Source organism: Canariomyces notabilis (assembly GCF_033297395.1).
Source record: "Canariomyces notabilis strain CBS 508.74 unplaced genomic scaffold N656scaffold_16, whole genome shotgun sequence".
NCBI lineage: Eukaryota > Fungi > Ascomycota > Sordariomycetes > Sordariales > Chaetomiaceae > Canariomyces > Canariomyces notabilis.
The window spans coordinates 551,270-564,227 of NW_027041838.1; the positions used below are offsets into that span (position 1 = coordinate 551,270).

Below are 12,958 nucleotides of genomic sequence, written 5' to 3' on the forward strand. Positions count from 1 at the left end.
TCGTTGGCGGGGCCAGAGGTGTGGCAGTTGTTCGTGGTTGTGGGGAACGGCGATGCAAGATTCTGGTTGTGCGGCAAGCAGGGCGTTGATTACAGCTCTGTAGTGTAATTAGTGGGTATGCCTAGTGCCTACTGCTGGCGCGTGCAGTCAAAGGGGCAGGCAGGCTACTGTATGAAAAGTGACGAGGCGCGTAGTCAGCCTACCTGCTTGATATCGATGGGTCAATTTGAAAGTGGAAATCTCATCTGCTAATATAGGCTGGGCAATACCACCATTCCTAGTGCTGGTGGAACATGAAATTCGGGACTATTGTATTTATGAATGATCAAGAGGGAAATTTGCTTAAGTCAAATGCGCAAAATCGAAGAGCAGAACGAGCCTGCAACAGCTGGAGGCCCTGGGCGGCAACTTACGACGATGACAGCGAATTTGGACACTGTTGGGAAGAACAGGGCGAAAAGCGAGTGTGCTCTTACTGTAAGGGAATGTTCCCGTGAGCGCCAACGTTCTGCCAGAATCCTGCAAATAACTACCCTACCTGATCTAGGGCGGTGGTGGTGGTGGTGGCGGGGACGATAACCAACAGTCGCCAAAAGCCGGCTCAGGTTGCTCAACGAAACCCGTCGAGCCGTGCAGCCACCGAAGGGGAAAGCAGGATATGTACTCCGTACCTAGGTTATATAATGGGAATGAGGAACGAGTCTTCGCGGAGACCCTCAGAAGACGTTAGGTTATTTGTTGGATTCCTATGTCCAACGATCACCAGACCGCCTGGAACAGCTTGCGCCAATACCTGTTGATGAAGTTGACTTGTGTGTATTGGTGTGTAGTTGTCTTGCATTTATATTGAGCAAAGGAACTTGGAGGTACTACCTTACTTCAGAACCGCAATTGGGAACAAATGGCATTCAGCGAACCGTGGTTGGATTTCCCAGTTTTTACCATCATCTGCGCCTTCCCGTTCTACTCCTGAAATTCCGTAGTATCTTCGTATCCTCCCATGTAACGATATCGTACAAGTACTCCGTACGGAGCTTGGTAAATAACCCGTAACGTTTCAGAACATCTATCTCGTGCGGTGTAGACCACGTACACGTAATGTGAAAAAATACGGAGTGCACACCATCACCTGGTATACATACAGTACTGTATTGTACATATGTATACCTTCGTACGTACCTATGTACTGTACGTACTGTGTAGTGCCATGAGTAAGGTACTTGTACAAGTACCGTAGGTTGGCTCCCTGTTGTTACGTAATACAAGTAATATACAAGTTGGTATGAAAGTCACCTGAACTAAGTTAGGCTAATTCATACTGGAGATTCCTTTCATTCCCCTACCTACCCTCGCTACCCTACCTTACCTACAGTGGTGCAGAGCACTCCACTCGAATACAGGGTCTAGCTAGGGCATTCATGTTGTCCCAAACCTCCAAGCACTCGCTTGTCAGTTTGTCGATGTCTGCCTGATGGCTCTGCCCGGACGCAGTATCGCCCTTCTCCCAGACAGGTGTGATGTACTGTACGCGTGTATGTACTGTACATACACACAGTACACTTCGACCCTCAATCATGACAGTTACCTGCTAGAGCGCCATTGACGTCACGACCATCCGATGCAGCTGAACAGTGGCACATCCGTTTTCCGCGTTGAAATCCAAGTGAAATGTCACCAAATTACTATGTACAAACTGTAAGATACAATAACAGCATACCGTGGTAGCAGTCAGCGACCTCGCAATGGACACGCAGCCAATCCAGCAGAGGCTAGGCCGTCTCGAGGCACCTTTACGTGTTTACACGTCAAATAGGGTAAAGACATGAGAGACGTGGCCGGGGAGGCGGGTTGTTAATGTTCCCCTTCCAAGCTTGTATTATTATTTCTATGGCCGAAACGTCAGCTGTCTATAACGAACCGCTGGCACGAAATCTCCCGTCCATCTATGCTATAATCCGCAGCTTTAAGCGGTTCTCTCTGCAATAACAAGTACTTGCAAGCATAACGTGAAACAAAGCCACGAACAGAAAAGGATCCCCACGGCCAGTATGGCAGGCGGGGCTCCGCCACTAGGGTCCCTTGACTACGTTATATTTCAAATATAGGGCATAGGCAGTCGCCACGGACGCCCGCAGGCAGGTGCGCTGTCCCGGCGCCTCATGCTGTAGAGGCGCCCCTGATAGGGATGCTATTGCTGGAGGCTGACCCCGGTGCAAAGAAGGGCTGCGCGAGGCGGCGCTCTGTGTTTTGACGCCTGTTGACAAAGTCGGGGTAGTTGAGCGTCAGCTCGACGGCGCCGCTGACAATGTTGTCGACCGCCTCGACACCCAGCATGAAAGAGTGGTCCTGGTTTCCGACCTCATATCTCCAGCTGCCGAAGCGGCCGCGCGACCAGATATCCATGGCCTGGAGCTTGGGAAGGAGCTCCTGGAGGACGCCCTCTCTCTCGAGCGACGGCGTTGGGTAGCCGTGGTCGAACTTGCGATGGTATGTCGAGACAATCTCATCGTCGGGGTTGATCATTTCCGTGTTAATGAGACCCTGAATGCAGTCCCTGAGCAGATTTGGCTCATCCACGGGCTTCATGCTCGATTGCGACACCTCGAGCATGATGGACCAGTAAGGCCCTTCCTTAGCCTCGCTGCTCTTGGGCTTGCTGCCGTCTCCCAGGAACAGGGTGGGAAGCTTGACGTCGGCTTGAGGCTGGTTGTAAGGCGAGTAGTTTGAGAAGATGGTGGCGCGGTAGAAGGGGCAGTTGTCCTCGGAGAAGTAGAGCTGACGCGAATGTTAGCTTGGGCCCACGGCATCCGGCTATTTTCTCTTACCCAGCACTTATCGCCGATGCGCTCAGGGCGCGCCCCGCGGATACCGACGCCGATGACGTGGGTGGAGGAATAGAAAAGACCCTTGGTCAGCTTGACGAGCTCCTGGTTCCCCATCTTCTCGGCAAGGTGGTCCAAAGCCATGGTGTTGATGAGCTTGCTGTACTGGATCGTCGTGCCATCTGCCACCGTGACAATCTTCTTCTCGGCGTCGACCTTGGTAACCTCGCCCTTCTTGCCGAATCGCTTCTTCTCGTCCGGGAGCGTGTTAGCCACAGCGATCCAAATGCCGCCGGTGCCGTCCCTTGCCGGAAACCTGAAGGTAGCGTTGGGGCCCCAACCTCCGGCGACCTTATTGAGAATGACGTTCCTGGTGACGGTCTTGACGTCGGGCGCCGCGACACGCTCACCGAGCCATTGGCATTGCATCTAAAGCCGGGGTCAGCACTGAAGATACCGAGATTTGAGAGGGTATCCCTACCTTGGTGGTTGGCACAGCCCAGACCTTGTAATTATACGGGCGCATGAAGACATCAGCGAGACCTTCGCCGCAGGTCCGCACGATCCACTCGTCAAAGTCCTTGGGCTTGGTGGTCGCAACACGGGCGGCCAGGGCAGCATCGATGAGGCCGTCGATGCACTTGACCTGGTCCTCCTTGGGCATCATCGAAATATTGTTCTGGACCGGGTAAGGAACCCACTGGCCCTTATACCGCGCGTACGAGATGCGTTGGTGCGTGTACCAGTCATCCTCCTTGGGCAAGGCCTCGTCGAGACAATCGTCGAAGTACTTGTAGTGGGAGAAGATGACGTGGCCGCCGACATCGTAGAGCTGCAACCGCATCCATCAGCATTTCATGTGGTCCGCTGTTCTAGGCGCGAACCTACGAAGCCCTCAGGAGTGACATCGGTGGAAGCGAGACCACCAGCTTTCTCATTCGCATCCAAGATCAGCCAAGAAGGCCCATTCTAGCGTCCTCAAGGTCAGCGAAACATTCAATAGAGAGTGTGACGGGGAGGATTGGCGCACAAGGTGGTTGAGGCGCTTGGCGGCACCCAGACCGGTCGGGCCGGCACCGATAACGAGGACGTCGACAGTGCTGGGAAGATGGCAGAATTTAGCGATCCTGATCTTTGATCTGGAGATGCATCGTGTTTCTTCACGGGTCCCGTCGTGGAAAAGCTTACATATCCGCCATTGCGAGCAAAGTACCTCGGGCTGGAACGATACAGCACTTGGGTTCGTCAAAAGCCGCGCCGAGGGGAGCAACGGAGTGTTTTGCTGCAGAGACCTGGGACGCTTTGGGCTAGATGAACGACGATAATACGACACGGCCAGCAGGTGCGGTTGGTGAGCTTGAAGAGACGCGTAGCGGAAAATACGAGTTCCTCTTGCGACGGGGTTTATTATGAAGGCGGTGGCCGCAACCTTGGACCTGTGGGCAGTCGTTGGTGCCAGACCGCCATCAACCCTGGAAAAGGGGGGCGGGGCGGGCGGTTCGATGGAGGGGCTAAAATTATTCGAGCCCCTGGCGAATGGCAAGGGCTGGTGGGTCTCGCAATTCAACGCATCCCGCTGGGTATTGCCTCACTTCGCTTGGGGTCTTGGGGTGCACGAGAGCCATCGTCTGTTCGTCTGCATGCAGGGTACCCGACACACCATCAGTCCGGGAGCTGGCTGCAATGCAACGAAGAAACAAAATTACGCAGATTAGTGTATGTGTACGCCGTCCGGGAATGGACCCCAAGTCGGACCTTTGACCATCGCGCGCATTGTATACATACCAATGAGAAGTTCAGACCCCTCTCAGATGAATTTTAGGTTATCGTCGCCAGGAACATTGATTTGCATGGGTTGAAACATGCAAATCCCTTGCTCAGGATCCCTGAAGGAGGGTCTCGATTTTATGGCGATTGCCGTGTCAGCACCTTGCGACCCCAGGGGCTTTGGAAACAGGGAATCCCAATGCGGTCAACGGGTTCTTGATTCGAGTTGGCGTAAGCCGCACATCGCAACCCCGCTCTGCCTCAGCCTGCTTGTTTCAACGCTGCGATCTCCCAAGGGCAGCATACAGATATTTCGACGATCACTACAAAAAAGAGAATTAGGAAAACCAGCTACTCAACCGATCGACCTCGAAACCTGCCGGCTTTTGCAGATAGAAGGAGGCTTGCTGGAGATCAGGAAGACAGATCGTCTACATTACAACCCGCCGTTCGAATTCTCAGCTGGTGGGTTCAATAACATGCCTCCCTCATATCGCGTATGTACGTACGTTAATGCGCAAGTACAATACATATGTATACGCCGAGCAAGCAATGTTCAACCAAGATACGGATACCTTGCTTACTACGATAAGTAACGCGAGCTACCACAGAATAGCAGCAGTTGAGTCGTCGCACAGCCTCGCACAAGACTCAAGGGAACAGTTACGTGCATGTAATGTTGGTACGGTTCAATACGCTTTCGGTCCTTCGGCTGCTTGGGAGTCGGAAGGCGGAAGGCGGTTGACTGTCGTGCTCACCGAGCCGTTTCAACGAGCCCGGGGATGGTCAATGACTCGATGTTAAGTCCGGCCCACAGGTTCTTCTCCTGTACGACTCAGGTACCCGGCCTGCCCCTGGAGTCCTGTTCACTCTAGAAACATGTATCCGTCAAGGTCACTCAAACGGACCATTGAACGCCAGAGTTTCGAGGCAATGCTAAGATCGTACTCCAGATACATAACGAAATGCGGGCCATTTCGTCAGTAGCCGGTTGCGGTTGAGGCCAATCGATTCATTAGAAACGCTGGACATCTGGAACATTCAAGTTGCTGCCGTATTGGAGTTGCCCAGCAACATCTGTGTTGAGTCCAAGGGCAACAACTAATTTCAAAGCACGGGATTTCTCTCATGTCACCCAGGATTGACCACAGCATGATGATATTCACCCCCGCGGTTAGGGTGACGTCCAAGGGACAGATAGGGCCGAGCGTTACCTTGACCGCAAAGAAATTCGAACTGCTTCATCGATAAAACCTTCTTGGCTACTAGGTAACTCTCCTCTGCGACTGAGGAACCCCTGTGTGTCTGTAGTCCCGTTTATCAAAGAGATGGCTGGGATGACAACCTGCGTCCTGCATCTAAAGCATGCACTGAATCAGGACTTATGTGATGGAACCTTAGCTGAGGTGCGTGATGATGCTTTCACAATCTTACAGATACTCTAATCACGACATTGCCGTTATCAGGTCTGGACGTCGTACACTACAAATAAGCTGCTTGGACATACATACGTCTATTGTACCTCAATACTATAGGTAGGTAGGTACTGGGATAGAATGTCGATCGAGTGCTTGATCTTTTTGCCTACACAGTACGGAGTAGATGATCATGATCATCCTTATCTCGCCGATAGCGGGGTGGATGTTACGCGTTTAGGCCAAGTGTTTACATTATACCGGCATGTACCTACGAAGAGAAAAACCAAATAGGTATGTACAAGTACCTAAGGTAGATACGAATATGTCTACATACCTGTTTCGCTTAGTGCAGGAAATTCCAGACTATGTCTTCTCCTGATTATAACCCCATATGGCGAGGTAGTGTATACTGGGTAGATTCGCAATACGTAAGTTACCTGCTTCTCATTTTCCCCTTACGGTAGGTACGGCTTGGATTTCTTGCTTGAAGGTTGACACGTAACAATTCTCAACGAAGGCACCACTTGCAATACCAGGCTCGTCTGGTGATGCGGCCGTGTCAACAGCTCAACACGACACACTGACCGGAGCGTTGATTTTCGTACATGTCTGTCAGGGAAACAGGTCTTGAGGGAGTGGGTGTATGTCTGATGATGTCTGATCTTGCGTGTCGCTGTTATCTGACTGTATTACTTCTTACTGGGATGTTGTTGGGTAGCACTATGGCAACCCCCAAGGCTGGTTGTAGACTGGTAGCAATTTCCCGTATCAGGATTTTGATTGGTGAATCAGTTCTGCCCATAATTCTTCCCAGGCGCCCGCTTACCAGACGTTCGCCTTCAAAGCCATCCTTTTTCGCCATTCTGTTTTCTAACTAGGAGGGAACCCCTGAGCAAAAAAATAGCGAAGTCGAGCATCGCCCATCCGGGAGCAGCCTCTTTACGCAGGCACGCCCACCAAGGACTGCCGCAATTCAATTAATTACACACCTGCTCCTCCCTTCATCACCACCGCCCACTTTCCTCCCACAACCAAACCGGGTCGCAGCAGGCTTGACCATCCACTCGTTTTATCCCTCAATTCATCCAACTTCGTGCTGCCGACACTGTCAGCGTCGATTGTATTTCTTCTCTAGAGCCTCCTTGCTCTGTACCGCTTCAGAGCGCTGCCGGATCCAGCAATATCCACCGAAACTACAACAGAAGATATCAGGAAAATGAGCGTGGAAGAAAAGACGCGCGCCTCGGGCGAACAGGCCCGGGACCAGAGCGGACCGGTTCTTCCAACAGTCAACCCCGAGGCCGAGAAGTCGCAACCCCCCAAGCCCTCGCTGCATCCCGCCTTCTACGTGAGGTGAGTAGAACGGCATGAGGTTTCGTCGACGGCGAAGAGACAGCCGATTAACGCGCTACACCCACAGCATCTGGATCGCGCTTAGCTCGTCCGTCATCCTCTTCAATAAATGGATCCTCGACACGCGCAAGTTCAGTAAGGACACCGCAGAGCCAAGGCGATAGTTGATAGGAGGCGTACTGAGACATTACAGGCTACCCGGTCATCCTGACAACATTTCACTTGGCCTTTGCGACTCTCATGACACAGCTTCTCGCCCGCTACACAACCCTCCTCGATGGCCGGAAAACGGTCAAGATGACAGGTCGCGTCTATCTCCGCGCTATTGTCCCGATCGGCTTTTTCTTCAGCTTGAGCTTGATCTGTGGCAATCTCACCTACCTCTACCTCAGCGTTGCCTTTATTCAGATGCTCAAGGTCGGTACTTACTGTTCAACGTGCAGGCTGCTGGGCTGTTGTTAACTCGACGAAACAGGCGACCACCCCCGTTGCCGTCCTCCTCTCTAGTTGGGCGCTTGGCGTCTCGCAGCCGAACCTCAAGGTCTTTCTCAATGTCTCGGCCATTGTCGTCGGCGTCATCATCGCCTCGATCGGCGAGATCAAGTTTGTGTGGATCGGATTCATTTACCAGATTGGTGGCATCATATTTGAGGCGCTGCGGCTCACCATGGTTCAGCGGCTCCTGAGCTCTGCCGAGTTCAAGATGGATCCTCTTGTGTCGCTGTACTACTTTGCCCCTGTCTGTGCCGCCATGAATGGCTTGGTTGCGCTCATCTGGGAAGTGCCCAGGATCAGCATGGAGGAGGTTTACCACGTCGGGCTGTTCACTTTTTTCTTGAACGGCATGTGCGCGTTCCTGCTAAACGTCTCGGTGGTCTTTTTGGTAAGTTCCTTCGCGGTTTCCGGGGGGTGTGCGTACCGATTTGCTAATTCACCTTGACAGATCGGCAAGACATCTTCACTGGTCCTGACGCTCTGCGGTGTCCTCAAGGATGTGATGCTCGTCGTTGCCTCCATGATCATCTTCGGCACTCAGGTAACCGGCCTGCAGTTCTTCGGCTACAGCATTGCACTGGGTGGCATGGTTTACTACAAGCTCGGCTACGAGGCGATCAAGGGCTACGCTGGGGAGGCCAGCCGCCAATGGGCTGACTTCGGCAACCGCCGTCCTATTCTCCGCCGCATCTCCATCATCCTTCTGGCAGCGATGACCATCTTTGTCCTCCTTGGCGGCCTCGCACCAAACTACGCTTCCGTCAACCCGACCGAGTATCTCAACGATGCAAAGGCCAAGATGGGAATAACGAGGTCCTAGAGTACGACAAGGAGAGGCACGGCATGCATGGCACGGGACGGGGAATTCCATGACATACTCAGATTTTAATTCCCCTATTTTCCATCCCTATGACGTTTAATGCCAGTCGGCCGGGGTTGTTCACTATTTCTTTTGGGCCTGTGGGTTGGGAGTCGAACTTGGGAAGGGCTCCGACCGCTGGACTCAAAATTCGGACTTCATGACGGACAAGACGAGACGGCGCAATTCTACAAGTACGGTACATAATTGCACTTCTTTTTAGGGGAGGGATTCCACTTTCTGTTTTCCTTTCCCTTTCCCCCCTCCCCATTTCCTTCCCATTGTTTTGTCGAAACTTTTCTTTTCATCATGTAAGGCAGGTCGCAAAGGACGGGGACTGGGTCCACTGTTTCGCTGTTGCTACGAGCTCTTATAGACAAGACGGGAAACAAGGACAATTAAAGGAAGCAAGGGCTTTATCAACTCATGAAATCGCACGCACACAAGGTCTGATCTCACTATTGAAATTACAACACGGCATCAGGCACATCATGAGGATGGGGTGGGCAAGGGTGTTTGAGAATGGACGGCTGTTTATCTTTATAGCATATACTATGTACTTCTCTGAGGATATAGAGGGAAATAGACTTCATGAAATATGGTATCTATCGTTGGCGGTAAATTAGGAGATGACTTCTGAAAAAACGCATGGTTTAGGACACAGACTACGTTGACTGTAATGTGCTACAGGATGAGTCGGACCAAACAGTCGTTGACTGGCAGATGATTGCCGATCGTCAATTGGCAAGCTGCGACCCTGGCACAGTAACATCTCAAAAGCGGACAGCTGCACTTTCCGAAGCATGGAATGTGGCATCACAACAATTGCGGGCCGTCACGGCCGAAATCCTCACACTCCCAAGCAATCACCTGTCCTAGGCACATGTAGCAATGAGGAACGGGTCGACTGAGATTGATGCCAGAGACTTGTTGATCGTCCTACCGGGGCAGATACCCATTTAATGTGTCATTTTCGGCCGCTGAGGCCACGTTCCCGCCAGCTCCATCCACCCTTGACCTGCCTCGGGCCCCTGCGTTCACTTTGCACATGGCGGGTATCATGCATCTCACTGAGGATAACGACTCCAACGCCTGGAGAGACGGTTGCTTGTCGTCAGATTTGCCGTAAAATTCAGCTAGTGAGTCTCAGATGTTTATTCCGTGATGAATGCTGTATACAGCCCGATAAGAACCGTTCGCCCCGCCCAGCCAATTTGAAGAAAAAAACCGATCAAAATCCTTAGGCGCAAGGTCAGTAAGCTATCGGAGCCGCCATTCGCCAGGCCAATGCCAGGCCTCATATTCGGAAGGGGGGAAACATACTCAGAGGAGTGAAAAACCATCGGTTCTTGCCGCTCGTGTAGCGCTCCTCCAGCACCTTCTTGACCGTCTTCTTGGCTTCCTCGCGCTGGCTGACCTCCTTAAAGGTCTCGGCCGACACGACGCTCTTGAGGCCCTCGAGCTCAAGTGTGTAACGGGTGGGCATCAGGTGGTTGTAGTTGATGACCTTGATGAAGGGCTTGACCTTGCTGCGCTTCTCCTGCCTCGACTTGGACATGCGGCGTGTGATCTTGCTCGGGTACCGCTCGATGCCCGCTACGAGGGCGTGGCCGTAGGGGTGCGTCTTGCTGCCGTTGTCGACGGGCTGGATAATGACGACCTGTTCAGGGGTTGGATCGCGTCAGTATAACCCGTTCTGGTTCTCATGACTCCTACGCGCCGATCTTCTTGTTTTGGTGATGTTCGAAGTCTCTCCCGTGCTGTTGCTCCGCCCTTTCCACCTCGATGCCCTTCCTCGCTGCCGCCTTGCCCCACGCCCAACATTCCTGGCTCTGATAACATCCATTTCCAAGTGATTCCCAACCCTGACCATTCGCCTGTATCGTCGAGGAGAAGATTGAAGCGCTCGTTCCAGATCTGCGTACCTTCTTGCCGGCATAGCGGCCCCGGGTGACCAGGCAGACCCGCGACGTCTTAAGGAACTTCATTTTGTCGGTTCTGCTTGAGAAGAAAAACTAGGTCAGCGACCCAGCCCAGATTGACAGGAACGTCCACTGGGAAAGCGGACTCATTGAATGGCGGTGTCATACCTGAATTTGCCTACCTTAAGTCGACTGCTGGCACGAAGGTGAGAGATTGAACCGTTGCTAGTGGTCTTTCCCCAAAATAATTTCCAGTTTGTGGGCTGCAAAATTCGAGTGGGACTAACGGCTCACCAGCATTGGTTCGAGGATGACTAATGTTGGTCTGTGCGCTCGAGGGAGAAGGAAGCTTCCAACTAACTGGTGGGTCTTTGGGTGAACATCTCTCTCTCAACACCTCCCTGACGAAGAAGCTGAAGATCGTCACAGGAACACGTAGAAGACTCGAACCTTTGCGGCACAGTGACTCTTACATTGGGAACAATGGCAGCTCCAGTCTACATTATTTCTCGGGTTGCCGATCCGATTTTCGCCCTCTTCATTGGCGTCTCAGCAGCAGCTCTAAGGATCAATCGCGAGGAGAAGGAAAAGGGCAAGACCACACAAGAGATAATCGAGACGGCTCGCCGGTATGCTCCCTGGTATGATACCATCTCTAATTCGCTTTCTAAATCAAGAATCGCAGGCGCCTTGGACTAGCGAAGAGCTCATAATAAGTATATTCTGCCTACGCGCCCACCTTATCCGTATACGCTCGAAGCATCCCACCAAAGAGTTCAACATAAGGCTAGAAGCCTATTCCTCGTAATACGAAAATGACACCACGACGCCGCTTCCATACATGAGACAATCCGTCGCCGCATCATGCTGCATGATCCGTTCCGTATTCCTTCCTCATCGCCTCTCGGACCATCTGCCCGCAGAGCTTTGCGGTAGGGTTCGTGCTCACAGCCAGCCCCTTGGCAATCTCGTTGCCGTATCTGCCCCCCAAAGCGAAATCCCGTGAGGCATGCTCCTCGAAGTCCAGCTTCGACCAGCGCGCTTCCGGCCTTCCCGCGTCCACCGAGAGGGATTTGGAGAGGAGGAGCTTGGAGGTCATAAGGTACAGGGCGGCCCGCTGTGTGTGAGCCATTGCCAGAGTCCTAGCGACTTGGGGCGAAAGTCTCGAATGCGGGACACCCGGGGTTAGAAGTGAGATAGCGCTGTCAAGGTCGTCCAGCATAGTCTTCGCTGTCTCTAGCCTCTCGCGGTCGTCGATGTCTTGAAGCAATGCTTGGGCCAGTTTCGGCGCCCCAGAAACAAGTATTGCATCCCCATACAGTCGCCTCAGGGCCTGCACCCTGTTGTTCAGAGCGCTGGCATAGCGCGGGTGGTCTTGTATGAGACGGCCTAGCTCATAAACACAATCACGATACCTAGCGACAATATCGGCATCTTCAGTCGCGCCCGGCATCGACTTTGCTTTTCGGAGTTCGAGGTTTTGGATGGACGAGATGATGTCGCGCTCTCTTTGGGAGATCTGCCGGTACTCCGTGTCTGGTACGTGCGGGTCCTTGGGAAGGGTTGCATCGATTTGGACCGCAAGAGCCGGGTCGAACTCTGGGTCTTTGATCTTCTCGAGGACGTTGATGTCGCGCCGGCTCAGCTCGATATAAGCCATGATGTCACTCTCTGCAGAGGCTCTATAGCAGCCTTTGATCTCTTGATCGCTGGGTGTCAATTAACACCTCGATGGTCGGCGGAAGTCGAAGGAATGAAGCTCAAGCTAAAAAGCCAAATTCGGAGCCAGAAGTGCTGTGTCCTTGGTGTGGTTATCGAGTGTTTGATGGCACGGACACTGGCGTGGCAACTTGACAACCTTAGCGGGCCTAGCTGTATCGACTTGGATTCATCCAACCTCTGGAAGCCCTTCCAGTTGCGAATTGCCGCAGCTAAATCCGGGAAAGCACAGGGTCTCGTGGCTTACTCGATCGCTTGCTCAATGCCATCAGGATGACTGGCAGCTGCCGGCCGTTGCCCCTTGTACTGGCGCCGGAGGGTGCGGCTTTGGTGCGGCCCTCGGCCAGAGTCGGCATTGTGCGGCTTTGCCAGGACGATCCTCGCTTATCAGAGTACGGCGGCATTCCGCTGCCGCCGGCACCCCACCCCTCGGACAACCAAACTGAGCGCAGTCAACGCTCCCAGACTCGGCTTTATCGTCATTGTTTGGGCCAGTGACCTAACCATTAGGTTCAATGCTTAGGACAGCTCACAGGCATCCGGGGAATTGACAGGCTAAGGCACCATTAAGTCAGAAGAGAGAATGGGGGGTGGCTGCGGAGG

At 52.9% G+C, this 12,958-nt stretch overlaps 6 protein-coding genes across 6 annotated transcripts; 3 read left to right on the forward strand and 3 right to left on the reverse strand.

Annotated features, from left to right (window-relative positions):
• Window positions 1-1,682: 1,682 nt before the first annotated feature.
• On the reverse strand, window positions 1,683-4,306 carry N656DRAFT_781049 (FAD/NAD(P)-binding domain-containing protein). The gene is made up of 6 exons (XM_064815506.1): window positions 4,011-4,306; window positions 3,853-3,922; window positions 3,711-3,791; window positions 3,304-3,654; window positions 2,826-3,251; window positions 1,683-2,775 (listed from the first exon to the last, which is right to left on the reverse strand). The coding sequence occupies exons 1-6, from the start codon at window positions 4,019-4,021 to the stop codon at window positions 2,158-2,160; spliced, it is 1,557 nt and encodes a 518-aa protein (XP_064668790.1). The 5' UTR covers window positions 4,022-4,306; the 3' UTR covers window positions 1,683-2,157.
• A 275-nt stretch (window positions 4,307-4,581) lies between these two features.
• On the forward strand, window positions 4,582-5,628 carry N656DRAFT_781051 (uncharacterized protein). The gene has a single exon (XM_064815507.1). It carries the CDS (start codon window positions 4,685-4,687, stop codon window positions 5,183-5,185), a length of 501 nt encoding a protein of 166 aa, XP_064668791.1. The 5' UTR covers window positions 4,582-4,684; the 3' UTR covers window positions 5,186-5,628.
• Window positions 5,629-7,054: 1,426 nt separating this feature from the next.
• N656DRAFT_177186 (TPT-domain-containing protein) lies at window positions 7,055-8,704 on the forward strand. The gene is made up of 5 exons (XM_064808759.1): window positions 7,055-7,360; window positions 7,428-7,495; window positions 7,554-7,777; window positions 7,836-8,243; window positions 8,304-8,704. The coding sequence occupies exons 1-5, from the start codon at window positions 7,224-7,226 to the stop codon at window positions 8,673-8,675; spliced, it is 1,209 nt and encodes a 402-aa protein (XP_064668792.1). The 5' UTR covers window positions 7,055-7,223; the 3' UTR covers window positions 8,676-8,704.
• A 1,034-nt stretch (window positions 8,705-9,738) lies between these two features.
• N656DRAFT_177177 (uncharacterized protein) lies at window positions 9,739-10,935 on the reverse strand. The gene is made up of 4 exons (XM_064808758.1): window positions 10,805-10,935; window positions 10,640-10,712; window positions 10,038-10,374; window positions 9,739-9,953 (listed from the first exon to the last, which is right to left on the reverse strand). The coding sequence occupies exons 2-4, from the start codon at window positions 10,700-10,702 to the stop codon at window positions 9,946-9,948; spliced, it is 408 nt and encodes a 135-aa protein (XP_064668793.1). The 5' UTR covers window positions 10,703-10,712; window positions 10,805-10,935; the 3' UTR covers window positions 9,739-9,945.
• Window positions 10,936-11,119: 184 nt separating this feature from the next.
• N656DRAFT_712464 (uncharacterized protein) lies at window positions 11,120-11,335 on the forward strand (the record flags this gene model as incomplete). The annotated part of the gene is made up of 1 exon (XM_064811815.1): window positions 11,120-11,335. One exon carries the CDS (start codon window positions 11,120-11,122, stop codon window positions 11,333-11,335), a length of 216 nt encoding a protein of 71 aa, XP_064668794.1.
• N656DRAFT_781058 (uncharacterized protein) lies at window positions 11,316-12,624 on the reverse strand. Its single transcript, XM_064815508.1, has one exon. It carries the CDS (start codon window positions 12,294-12,296, stop codon window positions 11,499-11,501), a length of 798 nt encoding a protein of 265 aa, XP_064668795.1. The 5' UTR covers window positions 12,297-12,624; the 3' UTR covers window positions 11,316-11,498.
• Window positions 12,625-12,958: the final 334 nt, after the last annotated feature.